Here is an 18,853-nt window from a genome sequence, read left to right as displayed (position 1 = left end):
ACCTACATAAACATAGCAAAGGAAGAAAGACTGCATTTTCATTATAGGTTAAATATTATGAGCATTGGCCTGTGTGAGCCGCTGTGAATAGGTTGCAATATGCCTGATTTCTTTTTAAAATTCATTTTTAATAATATACTTTTACACATAATGTTCATGCCCATTGTAGTAGCTTAAAATGATGCTGTACAAATCATAACTTTTGCCCAAAAACTTTACTTTCTTTAGAACGGCAATAGGCAATTTCAGACTTATTACCTTTGTAGGGAGACAGAATCCAAGGAGTATTCTTGCAACAAAAACAATTCAATTTCATTAAAAAGTAAAACAGGAAATAAAGAATCCCTAAATACAATTGATCTGAGAAACTCAGTGCCTAGGATCTGTTGCTACATTCAAATAGAGTTACAAGGCAATCCCCATATGAATGGCCCTCTGTTGTACTTACTGATTCAGAAGTGGAAATTTCACAATGTGCAATGCAGTGTTGAGGCTTCATAATGTTACTTAGATTTTGGTTTCATATCTACTATCACTTTGCCTTTAAATAGTCCAAAAAAAAAGAGACTTCTTGGAGTCAATGTGATTTTTGGCTCCATATAATCCCAGCGTGCTTAGTGCCAACTTTTATTTACTTCAACATACAGTGTTGTTTCATTCAACATATAGTGTACATTGCCAAAGCGCAGTAATCAATGCGAATGCATAATCCGTATTTGAAAATGAGTTCTAGATCTGTGAAAGATCTCTGAAGCTTATCAGAGAATGCAGACTGAGACTGTAGGTGCTTATACTCTGATTATATTCCAATTATACATTAATTTGGTATCAGGCTTCAAACAATTAATGAGTTGTACCAAGTGATGTGACTCCTGCATGACTGTAAAGAAAACCTGAAGGCATTGAGAATAAGACTGATTACCCGTGATCCAGAACATTGTAGTAAAATCCAATTTATCAAAAATGAGATGTGTATGGAAAGAACCTTTTGGGATTCCTGATTGCTACAGTATCTACTTCAGAGAAATAATGAAACACTTGTCATTTTATTTACTTGATGTGCTGCGTGCGTGATTGCAGTTCTCTTAAGTGCTACGCTAAGAAGCCATCCTTTGATCATCAATGCTGCAGCTCAAAGAAGACTGGACTGTGCAATAAGAAATTACTTGATGCATGCCATCAAAATAAAAATCCGTGGAATCAAAAAAATAATTAGTAGGTGTTGCTGACAGGGCAGATGCTGGGGAAGCAGGAGTAGGCGAAGAGCGAGGCATCCAACGCAGTTACATCCACTCATAATTTGCTTTTAGGTAGCGCATCTGAGAGGGAAGAAAAACACATTTAGCTGAGATGATGTGCACAAGAAATCACAAAGATCATCACACATCGGTGTCACACTTGCACTGACAGGTAGCAACACTAAAAAAAACCACAGGGTTACACTCACACCACCTGCCAATAAACCTCTGACAGAACAGTTATAGCAAGAGAAGGCGGTATCTCGTTCGACTAATAAAGAAAGAAAGAAATGAAGAATGATACTCGGGTAAGTAAAATATGCACGGCCACTGTCAGCTTCAAAAACTAGAAATTAGTATGGTGATAAAATCAAAGCAAAACAGACAAAAAAAACCCTACACCTGTTTTTAATTATCTTCTATTTGCAAGAAAATAAAAACACACGAAAATGTTAATATATTCAGCGTTGGTTTGTTAGCACTGCAAACTATTAACATATGTTTATCTGTAAACATTACAACAGAGTACTGCCACTGACAGCTTTCTATTTCAAACAATACACCTTTCCAAAACACTAAAACAAAGCACAAGTATTAGTTAGTGTACACCAGGCTGGTTACCTGTCCTCACAACGAGCTCTCTGATTGGTCAGCAGGCTGAAAGGGGTGGGGACACAAATAAGGATTTGGGGGGAAAAAAAATAAAATGACTTTCTCTCTTTAGGCTTGAAAATTTTGCATGCTAACTCTGAAGTACTGAACGCTGCTCTTTTCCACACTATGGACAGTGTGTTGTTTGTTTAGAAAGGCAAAATAACATTACAGATGATTGAAAGTGACAGCCCAGTCCCATGGCATGTACTATGCTTTATCAAACTAGATTAATGTTGACAACAATTGAAGGGAAAAAAAAAATGATGCAGAAAAAAAAGCCAGGCCGCAGAATATAAAGCAATCTAATGGATGCAGGGCTCAGAGTGACTTTTGGCTGGTGCCTTTGAAAAAAGCCCTTTAGCAGAGAGGGCAACTGGGAACAATGTGTGTGTTTTTTATGTGTGTCTTCAAGAGAGAGTGGGAAATAGTGAGAGTATATATTTACCAAAGTAAAAAAGATTTTTTTCTCCAAGATAGAGGAAGAGAAAATGCTTTATAAAAGTAAAGGGAGTTAGAAACAGACCTTCTGGAAAGTAGGCAGGGAGTCGACTCTTGTACAGATCATCATCTGACTTGAGGAAAACGCAGAAGATCACGCGGTCCATCTGATGAGACAGAAAAACAAATCAAGACTCAAATCAGCACAAATCAGTCAGGGCGACGAGAGCAGGAGAATGCTAAAGAGATCTTCTACAATAATAACACTCTCAGCCTGCAGATGTCATCACCAATGTCACTCCAGTTCAAGCGAATATTTACAACTCTAATGACCACCAAAATTCACTGGAATAATAAAATGAGTTTGGTGCCTAGAAGCTTCTCTACAAACTCAGTCTACAAGCTGTTTTACAATGTTTGTCTAAAAACTCATCTATAAGCTCCTATCACAAGCTCTCCAAAATCATGCTATGATCTTAACGGAAAATTCATTAAGTTCATGTAAAAGCTCAGCTACAAACTCAGTTTACAAACTCAGATACAAATGTAATCTACAAGCTATGATACAAGCTCTACAAACTTAGATACAAACTACTACAAATCCACTAGCACAACTGTAAAGTTTTTAATTTATTTACAGGTTTGTCCTCGAGCTCATCGCCAAGCTTTGCTACATTTTTTTTCGATTACAAACTCCTGTTTAAGCTCATGTTACGGCTCAACTACTAATTTGTCAACAAGCTCATGTACTACAAGCTCATCTTCTACATGCTCATCTACTACAAACTCAGCTACTACAAACTCATGTACAAGCTTAACTACTACAAGCTCATCTACTACAAGCTCAACAAATACAAGCTCATCCTCAACCTCTTCTAATGCTGTGAGCAGATGCTAAATAAGGTTCAAGGGTTGTTTATGCTTGGCCTCAAAACCACAGATAAACCCACACACACACGCACACACACGTTAAACGTTATATAAGCAGCATCTGAGTGTTGTGTGAACTGGAAGACCTTCTCCTACAGTCACACTCGGCTCGACTATGTTCTCTCCGGCTACAGCACTCAAAGAAGCAGAGCAGTGCAGCACAATTAAGTATCATTTAATAATGATTACAATTTCTGCCTCTCATTTAACCACAGGGTGTATACACATACTACTACATTTTATTGTAATGTACATGTCCCCTAAGATGTGTGTCTCTGTTAATGTGGCTCACATGTCCCCAACACTGGATTATCTGTGACTATGTGACATGATGTCAAGCTTAAATAGATTCAATTACATTACAAACAACAAAACACCCCACCCCCCCACCCAACAGTAGCAGATTAAAGATAGCCTAAAAACTTTCAAGTCTAATCCAAACCTATGCATTAATTTATAGAAATTTAATACTTGATAAATTCCAAGTTATTTTAAATGCTTGTTATGCTTTTGTAAGTCCTTTAAAAAAAACCATGGAATGGACTGTCATTTGAGGACAACATTAAATTCATGTGTATGACACGATTAAATATATATAACAAGCGATGACCTTTTAAAGTCAACATAAAAGGCTTTTTTTCATGGAAGTTGGAGAAGTTAACATCTTGAATTAGGCAACCAAATATATTATGATACTAAATTAAATGAATAATTAAGTACAATTTTGTCTTGCTTTAAGGTTATATCATATTATATCTCTGACTTCAGTCCATGTTCTTGATCAGTGATTTTTGTGGCTTTTGTGATCTGTATGCTACTGAAAAAACGCTTCTACACAAGAAAAACCCTGTATGTGAAATTTGTGTAATCAGATGAGGAACTCATCCCAAAATTCTGCATGAATATACACTAAACTTAATGTACAAGGGGAGAATAAAAGCTTGTTTTGATTTAATATGCTGAAATGTTATAAACCTTTTTGTTCCTGAAAAACAAATTATGATCTGACTTGTCAGCTTGCGTGTGCAACCACCATTTCTGCTGTTCCTCCTTTGTCTTCAGCATCAAACAGCACTCTCCTCCTTTCTCGCTCCTACCACCTGTTTTGTCCTCTTTCCTTCACGTTTTTCTTTTCTTCAGCAAATATCTCTCTACTCTGTTCTCTCTCTTGCTAATTTGGTGTGTGTTGATGGTGTAGTGTGGCTGGGGGGAGGAGAGGGCTTGTTAATTAGGACTCTCTAATTAGCTCGTTTCTGTCACTGCGCAGAACTGTAGAGGCAGATGAACTGTCAGCGAGTCAGCACGAGGCTCAGGACCGGATGGACAGAGTGACAGTGAGATAGAAAGTGACAGTGAGATAAAGACAGAGAGAGGAGAGGGAGAGAGAAGGCAGGCACAGTTTACCTGATGCTTCGTTTCATGTTAAATCTACCATGGGCATTGTTTTTTTTTCACTCAAGCATACATGAATGGCTTGTGTGTGTATGAGAGAGAGAGAGAGAGAGAGAGAGAGAGAGAGAGAGAGAGAGAGAGAGAGAGAGAGAGAGAGAGAGAGAGTGCGCCTAATGCAGGTAGGGACCAAGACAGTGCCTTGTCTGACCAGATTAGTGAAAACAGTGTCTGTTGGCCGAATTCATTTACTACATTTCTATTTATTTTTTCTGTGTAACCCCAAAAGACAGTTAAAAATACTCCTAGAATAGTACATATGTATGTGATAAAGATGAGACAGAGCTTACGTCCCTCTGTGACCACCATGACAACATGATGCACTATTGAGCATCACACAATAACAGCAGCGGCTAAAAAAGAACACCAACAGGGAGTTTGTCCCGCTCACACACACCTGCGCTGGATTGTCCTCCAGGTATTCTCTTACAGTCTTCAGAGCCACTTCCACTGCCTGCTCAGGTGGGTATCCTTCATCACACACACACACACACACACACACACACACACACACACACACACACACACACACACACACACACACACACACACACACACACACACAGTATAAATGTTACTAGATTCACACATATATGTTAAATAAACTATAAATCATAACTGAATTAAAACTGCAATCAAAACAAAGCTATATACTGTATACATTTCTGGTCAATTGTCAAGTTCCACCCACCAGCCAGCATCAACATCTAACAACCAGGAATGGTGAAGGCTAAAGCTTCTTTTTATCACTGAAAGCTGCCAAGTCGTTGTACTGTAAAGTCGCCAGTAGGCGTTCCTTCTACTGGTTGCCATAGTAATAACCTTTAGCAGCAGGTAGCGCAACTAGCATTCCACTTTACAACAAGTCGGTTTTATTGGCCCTAATATGAACATTCTTGAGGAGATTGTTTGTATATAACATTCACTGTTGTATGGAGAATAAATATAGTCTACTGTATGTATCATATCATATGAGATGAAGGAGAAGCAGTGTGTGATCTTCGCCACGAATCGCATGCGCTCTACTGTTTTCACTCCAATTTGTAGGCGTTGTACCAAGTTACTTCGTATTTGTAAATTGAAACTTTTGTTAAAAAATTGAAACTTTTGTCTTGTCACTGGACATGCGCACATCTATTCACACTGTCGCTGTCCCTCACGTTGCTGGAAGTCACCATGTGCCAGAACTTTTCATTAAGATCTAATCATTTGACTCTGATACTGCTGACTGACAGACAGATAAAATTTTGCTGATTTTATTTGTTAATAAATAAAAGTACAGCATAAAACAATATTACCCAGCATATCCTACTGCTCAATATATCATACTGAACAGTAAAAACACTGAAGCTGTTTTAACCCTAAATTTTATTTTACTATAATAGCACATCTTGAAGTGTTTCATTCTTTCACAGCAATCTGCCAACGATATGTTTTCGTTCATCAACGAACAACACGGCATACTTTTAATCTGTTAATAGCTCCATTTTATTTTATGTGGAATGTCTGCACTGTAACGGAAAATTAATCAACACCCGGCGCTGTGGAGTAAGGCCAATTATCATTAGCTACTGTACTATTAGATAAATGCATTTTTATTGGCTTAGTAATATTTGTTTTTGCAAAGGAATATATTAAAATAATAAGACTAAGCTAGCCGATTTCTCTTACTGACTTCTAACTTCATGTCTTCTAACAGCTGAATCATTACTGTATCTGCAAGCATCTGATAACATGCTAGTGAAGTTCTTTCAGAGTACTCAGTAAAGTACTTGTGAGTGGAACAGAAGAATCTTATTATCATCAGTGATTTGTGTCAGCATCTGTCTACACAAACTCCCACACGCTGTTTTGAATGTACAAACTAATTATGATCATTGAAGATGAAAAATAAAATAACTAAAAATGCCAAATTGATTTATTGCATCTATACATTCATTTTTTCCCCCATACACACAGAAGAGAGCACAGATAAAACTGGATGCTGATAAAGTTGAAAGCCATATATTTAAAAGAAAAGAGCTCTGGGAGTTAGTGCTGGATCTTCCTTTAATCAGGGCACACAGATTACAATCCCCATGACATACTTGTTCACCCAGTCTCTTTGTTAATCTTTGTTAATCTAAATAATCCCACATGGTATTGCAACTGATATCTACTGAAAGTATTCCAGAAAGAAATGAGTTTCTACAGCTGCGGATCATGAACGCGATGAACAAATGAGGGCATCATTATAAGCACAGTTAATGAAAAACCACAGGCATCACAGAATGAAGTGTTATCATTGAAAAGGACTGCTTCACAAATGCATTATAACAGTCCCACTGGATATTATTTAGATTATGTAGAAACCCAAAAAAGAGCAAAGCTGCTAGTGGAAATCGATGAAATAATTTGTAAAATTAACATTATATTAAAAATGAGCATGAAACATTTGACAGTTTTATGTGAAATGAGTCTCATTGGATTTCTCCCACTTACCGTACACTCCAGTGGAGATACAGGGAAAAGCCTAGAAAGGACATCAAATAGGATACGTGTGAGAAAACAGAGAAAGAGAGAGTGAGAGACACAAAATAAAAAAAAATAAGGAGTCTACATCAAAAACACTTAAAACAGATTGAAACAGCAGCAAACAAACGTTTACAGGATATGACATACCGTGTTTGTGCCAAGAGGGCGGCGCTAAGCCCTTTTCACAATTGCTATCTTCCAGAGAACGTGAATATATGTGAATGGAAAATATATTCTTTCTTTGTTTTAACACTGTTGTCAGTAGAATGTCAAGGGCTAAAAATCTGAAAAATTATTTCTACCTAATTTCCACCGAGTGTGTGTGTAACTTATATAATATAACTCAGTACATGTAAAATATAATAATTATAATAATTTAACAAAATAATAATTTTGAACTTTTATTGCAGCAGAAACATCACAGGTATAAAAAAAAATCTAATGAATAATGCATAACAGCTGTTATGTTAACCACAGACCCCCAGGCAAGTGTGATGACAAGGTACTGCCTCAAAGGTGCTGTTTGACTGGCAGTGACATTACTGCTTTATTAGTAATTACTACTTTAACATACATAGATCTAACAAACGGCTGTTAATTAATACGCTACTGTAATGCCAAAAAAGGGGGGCACGGTGGCTTAGTGGTTAGCACGTTCGCCTCACACCTTCAGGGTTGGGGGTTCGATTCCCGCCTCCGCCTTGTGTGTGTGGAGTTTGCATGTTCTCCCCTTCCCTGGGGGGTTTCCTCCGGGTACTCCGGTTTCCTCCCCGGGTCCAAAGACATACATAGTAGGTTGATTGGCATCTCTGGAAAATTGTCCGTAGTGTGTGAATGTGTGAGTGAATGAGAGTGTGTGTGTGTGCCCTTCGATGGGTTGGCACTCTGTTCAGGGAGTATCCTGCCTTGATGCCCGATGACGCCTGAGATAGGCACAGGCTCCCCGTGACCCGAGGTAGTTCGGATAAGCGGTAGAAAATGAATGAATGAATGAATGAATGTAATGCCAAAAAACAAGGCAATATGTAATGAACAAAGTGCAATGGGAAGCGCTGATATTGAAAAATAATTAATAAATGAATAGAAAATGAATTATTTCAAATTAATAAAATGTTCAAACAGATATTTTGAACATTTAAACATTCAACAATTCTTGTAAAATAATTAACAAGAATTCTGAGTGGAAATGCAACCAAAAAATCCTTACAGCATCCACCACCCGATCATGAGAATAGACCGTTACTACAGAAACTATAAGGTGATATAATTAGATCAAGAGCATTATTATTAATATTTGATTAACAGCTGCCACCACTTTCAGAGTTTCCATTAGAGAATTTCCATCGGTGCCGTGGGATGATCTTGTATAATTATCTGTAGTCCAGCTATATAGTATATTTCTTATAGAACTGCAATTAAACAGTGGTAATTGTGCTATAAATGGAAATATAAATGTAAGGCTTCTTTTTATTGTTTATAGCCTTCGTGTGAAACTTCATCCTCAGTACTGATATAAATGGACAAGCTTTCAGGTCCTCAACAAGTTAAACAGAGCAGCACCAGATCTGAGCTGCATACTAACAGTTACGGTGACAACATATAATATAAAGTGCCTGACACCTGAGAGTGCCGTTTGATTTATGCCACAGCCGCCAGCTTTTTTTTAAAGCATATTCTGATAAAAGAAGCATCAAAGTTCGAATCAACAGTGTATATTATACTGCTACATCTTTAAAGTCACAGTGATGAGGGGTGAAGTACCGAAGGCACGCATTTATGTATGTTTGCTTGCAGATGTTTACCATGTGAGTATGAGTATGTGTTGGTGTGTGTCAGTGTTGGCAGAGGTGCATAATAAACTAGGATTTATTACAAGGAAATGACAAGGTCCAGACAATTAATGTCCATATATTTCGGGCAGTCCTTGTAGACCTCTACTGTACAACCATAACTGGTTTGTTATAGTCATGCAGATAATAATATATAAAGTGTATGAGTGCTTAAGAAAAACCAAAAATAAAACATTTTCCTTTATAAACTAAAGTGGTTTTGCCCTTTCCACATTTTCAATAAACCTAATCATAATCTGAAATAGTCATACTATACCAGCAGCTACAGAATTTTGCACATTTACATTTGGATGTTTTCTATGATCGATCTGTTGGATCTGGTTAGTGCACACCGTAGAGAGAGACTCATTCGATGAGTCCATTTCAGGCTAATAAGGTAGATCTAGCTATATAGAAATAGAACTATATTAAACACATCTGTTAAATAACATATCTACATGTTTTCTCTGTGTAATCACCTGACATTGTTGATATAGGCTGCATGTATCTATAGCTTGTGCTAGAAAGAATTCAGTCCAAGGTTTGTTTCTTATAACCTTCTGTGTATTTCTCCGCTATTCTCTAATTGGCAGTAAAATTGTGTTTATTCAACAGCAAATCATACTATATGAATGAAAAAAATGAAACCTTGTACTGTCTTTTTTTTATATTAGAAAGCCCTGCAACATGTTTGCATTGACTCTAGAGTCTATCTACGGATAGCCGTATTACTGAACGTGAGCCACATTTGAATGATCTTATTCAGGCTGTCATAGCAGACTACATGTCTCCACGTCTACATGAAGACAAAATTTAGTGTATCTATTAACTAGAGAAACCTACTGCCCTTGAAGTGATACAAGTGCATCCTATCTGAGTGTTTTTCTCTCACCACTGTCCGTAGCTGGTTCTCAGTTGCTGTGCGCAGACAGTTATAATAACAGTCTCTGAGCGCTCGCCTCTCCGTCTCTCCCACTGAGCCGTGAGCTATTGGCCCCACGGTGTGAATAACGTCTGAGTCAAAAAGAGAAGAACAGAAGAGAGAGAGAGATGAATTATTAAAACAAAAAAATTTATTTAACCATTCTCCCAAAATTCCATTTTTAATCTTGACTCTAATCATAAACCAGCACTTCATGCGTGACTTCAAACACGTTCTCTCACCCCTTTATCTGACCATTCACACAAGTGTCATACTGTCCATAAACACCCTCTTCATTTCTCCTTTCTGTCTATAACCACTCCAGTAAACTGGCAGGACTTCAGCAATAATTCTGTGTTACTCATGATTTTACAGCAACACTGAAACAAAGGCACACAACATTGTGAAAAGATAAAAATAATAGCCATGACATCAAAATTTTATTTCACACATCGGCTACTGTCTGTCATCTTCCCACCCTCATGTGTTCGGTCTGTCTAGACTTTCTTCCCCTAAGCTTCCAATTTCATTGCTATTTCTTCTGCTTTTTCTGTTTTTCTTTTCTCAGTCCTCCACATGCCAGTGTTTCCTAAATCGTTCTCTTCTTGACTTTTAATCACTGTGCCACCTTTCCCTTTTTAAACGATCAACTCTAAATTCCTTCAACCCTTCACTTCTCCTCTGTCTTTTCCTCTCTGTCTATAATGCCACCTGAGTCACATACTAGCGGTTCTGCTATCTCCTCTAATCCTCGACTTCATCTGAAATTGCAAATATGTCATATCAAAAATAATTGAAGACATATACACAATATACTATATACTGTACACTCAGCGGTTACTTTAAAACAACATCCACTCATTCCTGCAATTATCCAGTGCATGCAGACACAGTACGTGTCGAGTGCTTCGGTTAATGTTCGCATGATCAAATGTGATCGCAGTTATTTGACAGTGGCGTGGATGCAGGTACCCGACAGGTTGTTTTGACTATTTCAGAAATGGTTGATCTCCTGGGATTTTCATGCACATCATTCTCTAGAGCAGAAAAGCACTTCAGAGCATTTCAAACGTCAAACCTTGAGGCAGATGTGTAGCATCGCTAGAGGACCGCCTTAAGTTCCATTCCTGTCAGCCATATAGTGGGGACCAACACGACTGAAAAGCTCATCTAATCACTTTTCTATTGAATTAGATGAAAGGACCTTATATAAGGAGCCGTAAAACCGACACTTGCTCATAATGACAATAATTATAAGTGTGTGCCATGATGCTATTATATCTTTTAGTCATGTTGTCATAGCTGGTCCCTCCTGCACTTTGTACATAATGTACATTGTCTTTAACCATCACATGATTACATCACATACCTCATATTTTCCTCTCCCTCTTTTTTGTCCCTCTCTCTTTCTCTCTGTTTCTGTGTCGAGCTATACATGCCACTCTTGAGTTCCCAGTGTTCTGATTTCACAGTGTGGCTCTTCTTTCCAGTCCTACCTGATCCATCCCTACCCCTGGTCATAGTCTCATTGTTTGGTGGTACACTCTGCTGGGATAGATCTACATGAGACTGCTGTGAATAGAATCATTGATAGATCTGCCCATGGGACTGCTGTGGATAGAACTGCTTGCAGACTATCACGCCGTCTTTGAACTGTCATCGCGTTGGTCAGCATTGTGCTCGGGTCTTCATCAGTCAACATTTAAAGACTTCGGCATTAAGGAATTAGTGTTAAGTCTGTAATAAACTCAGAAATTATCCTGACCTATTAGTCCCCCAGGAGCTCTTGACTGCACAATTCCACCCGACTATAAACTGTTCTAGAAAGCACATTATTTACATTTATATTATTTATTGTCCAGTGTCACCCAAATGACAATGGGTTCCCGCTCGAGGTTTCTTCCTCATATCATCCCAGGGAGATTTTCCTTGCTTTTGTTTTAAACTTTACAATTTTTATTGTGTTTTTATACTTTTGTAAAGCTGCTTTGAGACAATGTCAATCAATTGTTAAAAGAACTATACAAATAAATTTAATTGAATTGAATTACAATATCGATATATCATCACATTGCCTGGTCCTAACCGTTTCTTTCCCTTTTCCCTGATCACAGTGATCACAGGGATCTCTTCTATCATCCTTCTCTCCTTGGTCAGCTTGTCAAGGTTATGTCAAACGGCAATATTTATCGTCTTCCACTGTGTTTACTTGTCTTGTCTGGTTTAAACAGATGTATACTGTGCTGCTATACATCAAACCCATGCCTAAAAAGACAGGAAATAAAAAGCAGAAACATAACCTTCTTAACAGGTCAGAGGTGGCTCGGTGGGAAAGGGAACCAAAGTGTAGCGTCTTAAATCACAGTCGAGCCACTGATTCTTGTTGACAAAGAATACTGTGTTCCAATGTCCCTGGTCCACTGACTGTTCCTGCTTTGCCCTTAAATAAAGCACTTAACCCCCTGCTAGTACTGCAGAGCTGAAACATGTGTATCTACCTTACATTCTCCCAGAATATGTGTGAAAGGAGAACACACCATTAATGCACTTATGAAGTTGCTAAGGTGAAAAAATCTTTTACTGTTTTGCATCATGTAATGCAAAAAAAAGAGACATTGGAAGATGTCAGGAAATTTTTGTTGTTGTAAGGAGGTGTGTGTGTGTGCGTGTGTGTGTGTGTGTGTGTGTGTGTGTGTGTGTGTGTGTGTGTGTGTGTGGTTGGGGGGTGGGGGTGTAATCTGGATAAGTGTATGGAAACCCAGATGCAGCTAAAGGTTAAATCTTGCTAAAGGACAAAGCACAGGGGGTAAAGGAGCAGTTCTTTCACACGCTGTGTTGTCGTTGTAGTTGATGATGTGTGTGTTTCAGTCAGTCGGTCTGTCTGTCAAAAAGAGGTAGGCATTATGCCAAAGGGGTTAGACAAGAAAGAAAGAAAGAAAGAAAGAAAGAAAGAAAGAAAGAAAGAAAAGGAAATAACATATTTTTTAACTGATTTTTAACATGCATTCCAACAGATTTTTACTTTTACTTGAAATTTAGAAGAAACTTTAAAAGATCATTAATTATCATTCATTTACAAGCCACCATCATCGTCATTATCATCATCATCAATCTGTGTGCATTATTATCTCCCAAAAAGTTTTAGACTCATGGTATCGTAAGTCTGTGAACTAGTGAACCAGTATTGATGTATTCGTTGATTGAAATTTCAAAACACTTCTGTACGTTGCTCTGGATAAGGAAGTCTGCCAAATGCCATGAATGCAAATGTCATCATCATCATCATCATCATCATCACCTATAAAGACTACAAATTATATAGACCTTTAATCCTATTTCCACTCCGACTCCGACCATAACCCTGCCACTGAAGTCTTATCTATAGTCTACATTATTTCTGCCACGCTCTCTTAGATGTGTCCCGTTGCCTTAGAAACACACAAATTAAAGTGCTAATTTCAAAATGCCCTTTTTAAAGTAGAAAACGTACTGGTAATTGGTAACATTAAGAAAACATGCAGATTGCTTGTTAATTGCCCATTTTGTCACTTCAAAATGAGACTATTTTTTCATGCTTTCTCAGTAATTTGTTGTACCCCCCCATGATTTTTAATGGCTCTAGACTAACATGCTGTGTGTGTGTGTGTGTGTGTGTGTGTGTGTGTGTGTGTGTGTGTGTGTGTGTGTGTGTGTGCGTGTGTGGCTGTGTGTGGCTGTGTGTGTGAAAGCGTGTTTGTGTGTGAGAGAGAGAAAATCAAACACCTGTGGTCGTTCCACATGCTGATTCTCTATTAGCATCTGTCTCTTTTCTGCATGCCTGAGGTGTGAGACATTAAGGTGGAAAAGGCAAAACATGAGCTTCATCACTGCTATTGTTCTGCTCCCATGCTCTCTCCTATGATCCTCCTCGACCCTGCACTGGTTAATATTACACCCAAGAGTTCTTGAAGGCATACAAGTGCTTCTCTAGGTTTCAAAATCAATCAATCAATCAATCAATCAATCAATCAATCAATCAATCTCCCTGCTTTAGTGTGGATCCATCATTTACTGTACTGTGTTGATCACTATGATTATTTTAGTTAAAAAAAAAATATCTTTAGTAATTTAGAGCACAAGGGCAATTTAGAGTCACCTATTTAATTTTGAGAGGAAATGAGAAAACCAAAAAGAAACTCACATGAACATAAGCACGGAAACTCAGCACAGTGAGTAATACGAGATCAGAGCCAGGGGTCCTGGAGGTGCGAGGTAGGATCTGGAACTAATATACCAGCGGTTTAAAAATTACAACTAAAATGACAGAATAAAATATAAAATCAAAACACTCAGTTACTCAAGTACAGTTTTTTTTTTTTACTGTGACTGTGATAGTTAAGGGAAGTAAAATGAAGGTCTTTATCAGTAGATCACATGACATCATCTAGAGTATATCTAGGATTCAGACTATGCTGGACTAGTAATGTACATCCATTATTATTTGTAACACTGCTTTTCAGTCAGTGCTCTCTGTGATCTAATCTAATCAATTCCTGATGAGATCAAGCATTGTTTAAGGGAAAAACATGAGATAGCACTGAACTTCTACCATGAGCCTGTTAGCTGTCCTAGGGGTTGCTTTGTTATGTGAGTAACTGCTGTCCATAAACTAGGGTTTAGATGAGGGGTCCTAAACTGGACATCACAGACCCACACACACGCACACACACACACCTCCTCTTGCCCACTCTTTAAACAAACCTAGGACAGTCTTGGTTTTCGGTGCTCACTGAAGCACATCCATGAGCAGCTAAGCGCAGCTTCTGGCACAAAAGGAGGCCCACGTCTAAAATACAAAGCCTCAGGAGAGACCAGGCAGAGTGTGGGGCTCTTCACCTCGCCTTTCTCTATAGGCCACCCGTCCACCTGCCTCCACCCTCGCTCCGCCTGGCCCCCTCCGGGGCGGACGAAGAGCAGGTGCATCGATTTCAAAAAAGGCAGCGGAGGAGAACGAGGGAGGGGAGAGAAGACAGGAGGTGGAGCTCTTTAACATCTGAAAGACTCCAAGGTGCATGATGTGAATGTTGTTTTTTTTTTCTGTTCCCTTTTGCTTTCTCTGCTTTTATATTTTTCTCTTTATCTTGCCAAGTTGGACTCAGATCGAAGGCTTTACAGTTACTGAATACATACTGGAGCATAGCAAAAAAAAAGAGTAGCAACTACCTCACTTTTTTGCTTCAGTACGTATTCATCATATGTCGTGACCTAAACGGCAAATACGTTTTTTTTAGAAAAATAAAACTGTTTACTGTCCATGTGACCGAGTAGAGACTGTGAATGTGTGCATTCAGAGAGGTGAAGCCGAAAGAATGTCCAAGAGAGGAAAGCGGTGTTCATCTGGCCTGTAAGGATTTTAATTAGTGTTAATTGGCCACTGAGGGAAATGAGACCTATGAGTCTGTGTTTGTGTGTGCATATGTGAGTATGTGTGTGTTGCTGAAGCCACTCGACCCTCCCCTATCTTCTCCGTAGTGATGGTTGCTGTTTATAAGCTGGTTAAATCCCCGGTCAGGTCCTGTATTGGTACACAGGTGGGCAGTGGGACCGAACTCTTTCTGCTTCACACACACTGCTGACATCCTCTGGGTCAGCCACCCTACAGACCTCTCTCACACCTTTCCTTCTTTCTCCCTCGTGGAGCTTCGACTGGTAGATAAACTCCTTTAAATTCATATGGTTTACTTTTTTGAAGTCTAAAAAGAAACACGTGATGCATAACGAAGCAGATCTTTCCTTTGTTGAAAAATGAGCAGCAGACCCTCTGCACTGTGGTTATGAGATTTTATAGACTAAAATAACATTAGTATCTGAACCATCCTTTCATCTGTGTAAAGGAGCGGCTGAGCAACGATGCGTCGCCAATCGGCTGGAAAATCGAAGAGAGATCTCACTAATGACATTGTGAATGTTTCTCATTTCCGTTTCTGATTTTGCAATAAGCAATAATGTTCCTGCCTTAATGATTATTCTTTTTGTTCCCACCTGTTCTGTTTCTGCTATCTGTATGCTCCTCACATTTTCTGCCATACTTTTAATCCCTTCCTGTGTTTTGCTCTTTGCCATTTTCCCTTGCAGCATTTTTACTGCCTCTCTCTCTCTCTCTTATACACACACCTGGAATCACTGGATGCTACCTAATTGCTTCTTTCTACCGCCCACCACTGAGCACTAAACACAAACAGATGCATATACTCACATACACTGGGGCATGCACAAATGCACGCACACACATAGGGACATTTTAGTCTATAAAATCTCAACCAAGGTGCATAGCCTCAAACACAAAAAAGCGGCCTGAATGCCGTCAAAACAGCAGTATAACGTACAAAGACGCACAGCCCTGCCTTGCAACGAGAACAGGACAAACAACCAACACACACTCACTCACACGGGCAGACAAGATCTGACTAAGGGTTTCAGCAAAAGCCTTAAAATCCCAGATAAGAAACTTGCTATTTGAAGGCCAGATGTTGATCCTCGCTACTGGATCTTTTCACTCACTGTGTAAACACATCCCACTGGCTAGACTACGGTGAGTCATTGAGCACCTGACAATTCAACATGATCCAAAAGTTTATCGTACTGAAGACTGATCAAGAAATAGGTCATAGCATTATAAAAACTCTACCTTGAATCTATGTCTATTCGGTTTCTGTGGCTCTGAAAGATGATCACAACTCCAGCCGACAGGTTTATATTAATGCACTCATTTCTAATACATTATTGTTTCTATATCTAGGATTTTCGCTGATTCACAATGAACCTCAGCAATGGAGCAAAAATGTCAACTCAGTAACTTTGACCATGGGATGATTTTGGTGCCAGATTTTTAATTCAATTCAATTGATCTCTGTTTATCCCTATTTTCACTCACAGTTAGTCTTAAGAGTTTATACAGAATGGTGCAAAAAACAAGAGACAACCAAAGAAAGAAGCACTTTGCTGATGACAGAAGACAGAGGAGAATGGCCAGACTGATTGAATGTGACTGATCAGATATGGTACTGTGGCTCATGTAACCACTCTATACAATGGTGCTGAACAGAAAAGCATGTCAGAACACACAGCCTTCAGTTTGAGGTGGATAGGCTACATGTACAGAAGACTGAATAAGGTTTCACTCCTGTCAGCCAAGATGCTACAGCAGGAGCAGAGTCTCTGACATGGGACAGCTGAAGATTGGAAAAATGCCACCTGCCCTATCAGGGATCTGTAGGTGTGACTGGGGTCAAACCCCCACCACTTTTTTTAATAAGTCCAGTTTTTTTTATTTACTTACCTCACTTTCTGAAAGTGTACTCTGTTAAAAGTCCTTTATGTTATATCCTGTGACAGTAACCGATATAAAAATATCACTCACCTCACTTCACAGCATTAGTTTATCAGGATGGTGTCTATGGTTAGCATCACCATCACGACTGCGATATGACCAGGATATTGTATCGTTAATGCATATGTAGAAAACTACTAACATGAAATTAAAACACATGAGAAAATAAAGCGAGGCTTTTTAACAGACTGTAGTTGTCTTTACTAATTTAATCAGATTGCAGGATTGCGCTAGGTGATGTAAACCATAGCAACTGAATTTTTTTTAAAAAACCCAACGCATCCATCATTCATTTTCTGAATGTTGGTTAAAACGGAAGAGAATCTTTTCTGCGAGATATATTTGATAGAGAAAAGTCAGACCTTGTGAGAGCACTTTGCAAACTGGTCTCATGTATTTTTTTTAATCAAGTTTTTATTTATTTTTTTGAAATCCTTCCTCCCCCAGAGTTTTTAAGTGATGTCATCTCTCTCCTTTAATTTGTATGCAGTAGGCTTTATCATGGTCAGGGTCAGAGTGGATCCAGAGCTTACCCTGGGAATGCAGTCTGGATCAGATGCCAGACCTCTGCACACGTTCATGTCTAGGGGCCATTTTATCGTAGCTAATTTGCCTATTGGCATGTTCATATGTGGTGGGAGACAACAGAGATGCTGGACTATATACGCTCCGAGACATACCTTCTATCCTTTCAACAGTCTTGATCAATTCAAACTAGGCTGGAGACAACAAACCTGAAATGTCTCAACCACGACTGGAACTTCATTTTTTTGTCAGATGTTAATGACAGTAATTAGTAATTAAATAGTACTGATCAAAATAATATAGTTAATAATAATCGTATTATAGTAACTGTATTATTATTATTATTATTAGTAATAAAAACAGTATTATAGTAGTGGTGACTTTTGAACACTAGCACATTTTAGAAACAACACTACAGATAGAAGGATGCCTCATAACACCTGCTGTGTAAAGCCTGAATCTGCGAGGTTAGTTACTGGCCGAGCCTGACATCGCTTCCGTGCTTCACGTATAAGGATTTAAAGTCAGCCTGATCCGGTTAAACAGTGCTGCTCCGTCCTGCATCCTCCGTCACTCATCATCTGCTACACGCAAGCAGTTTAAACAGTTATTACACATAGAGAAAGTGTCTGACAAACAGCAGTAAATAAAACACAAATCACAATCTGAATAACACACTCCGATCATTAATGCCAAAATATTAGTTACTATTTTACTGCCTGTGAGAAAGAGAGTGGGAGAGCTATGGGCACAGAAATGATCTGAAAGTAATGAGGCTAAGGAAAAGCACACAATGGGCATTTTCAAGCATGTTTTTATGTATCGATCAAGCTGTATATACATCCGAATGTGCACTCTCTATCTCTCCATCGTCACACAGCAAGGTAAGGAGGGGCGGGGATAGGGTCATAAATTAGGCAGGGAAATTACTGCTAAGTGTACGAATAAATTAAAGTGCACTTGCTTCTGTAAACACTGTCTGACT

At 38.7% G+C, this 18,853-nt stretch overlaps 1 protein-coding gene across 2 annotated transcripts in view; it reads right to left on the bottom strand.

The window, feature by feature from the left end:
* Window positions 1-583: 583 nt before the first annotated feature.
* Window positions 584-18,853, bottom strand: part of macrod1 (mono-ADP ribosylhydrolase 1) — a 69,530-nt gene continuing 51,260 nt past the window's right edge. The window contains exons 6-11 of one of the 2 annotated variants that reach the window (XM_047802369.1): window positions 9,945-10,066; window positions 7,191-7,221; window positions 5,107-5,180; window positions 2,416-2,497; window positions 1,860-1,895; window positions 584-1,319 (exon numbers count right to left, since the gene is read on the bottom strand). In XM_047802369.1, the coding sequence (XP_047658325.1) occupies window positions 1,888-1,895; window positions 2,416-2,497; window positions 5,107-5,180; window positions 7,191-7,221; window positions 9,945-10,066 (317 nt within the window). In that variant the 3' untranslated portion in view covers window positions 584-1,319; window positions 1,860-1,887. The remainder of the gene's footprint in view (window positions 1,320-1,859; window positions 1,896-2,415; window positions 2,498-5,106; window positions 5,181-7,190; window positions 7,222-9,944; window positions 10,067-18,853) is intronic. The other variant, XM_027135599.2, reaches the window with a different exon arrangement.

This window comes from Tachysurus fulvidraco, chromosome 17 (genome assembly GCF_022655615.1).
Source record: "Tachysurus fulvidraco isolate hzauxx_2018 chromosome 17, HZAU_PFXX_2.0, whole genome shotgun sequence".
NCBI lineage: Eukaryota > Metazoa > Chordata > Actinopteri > Siluriformes > Bagridae > Tachysurus > Tachysurus fulvidraco.
The sequence above is the reverse complement of the archived record's forward strand: the minus strand, read 5'-3'. Positions and strand labels throughout refer to the sequence as shown.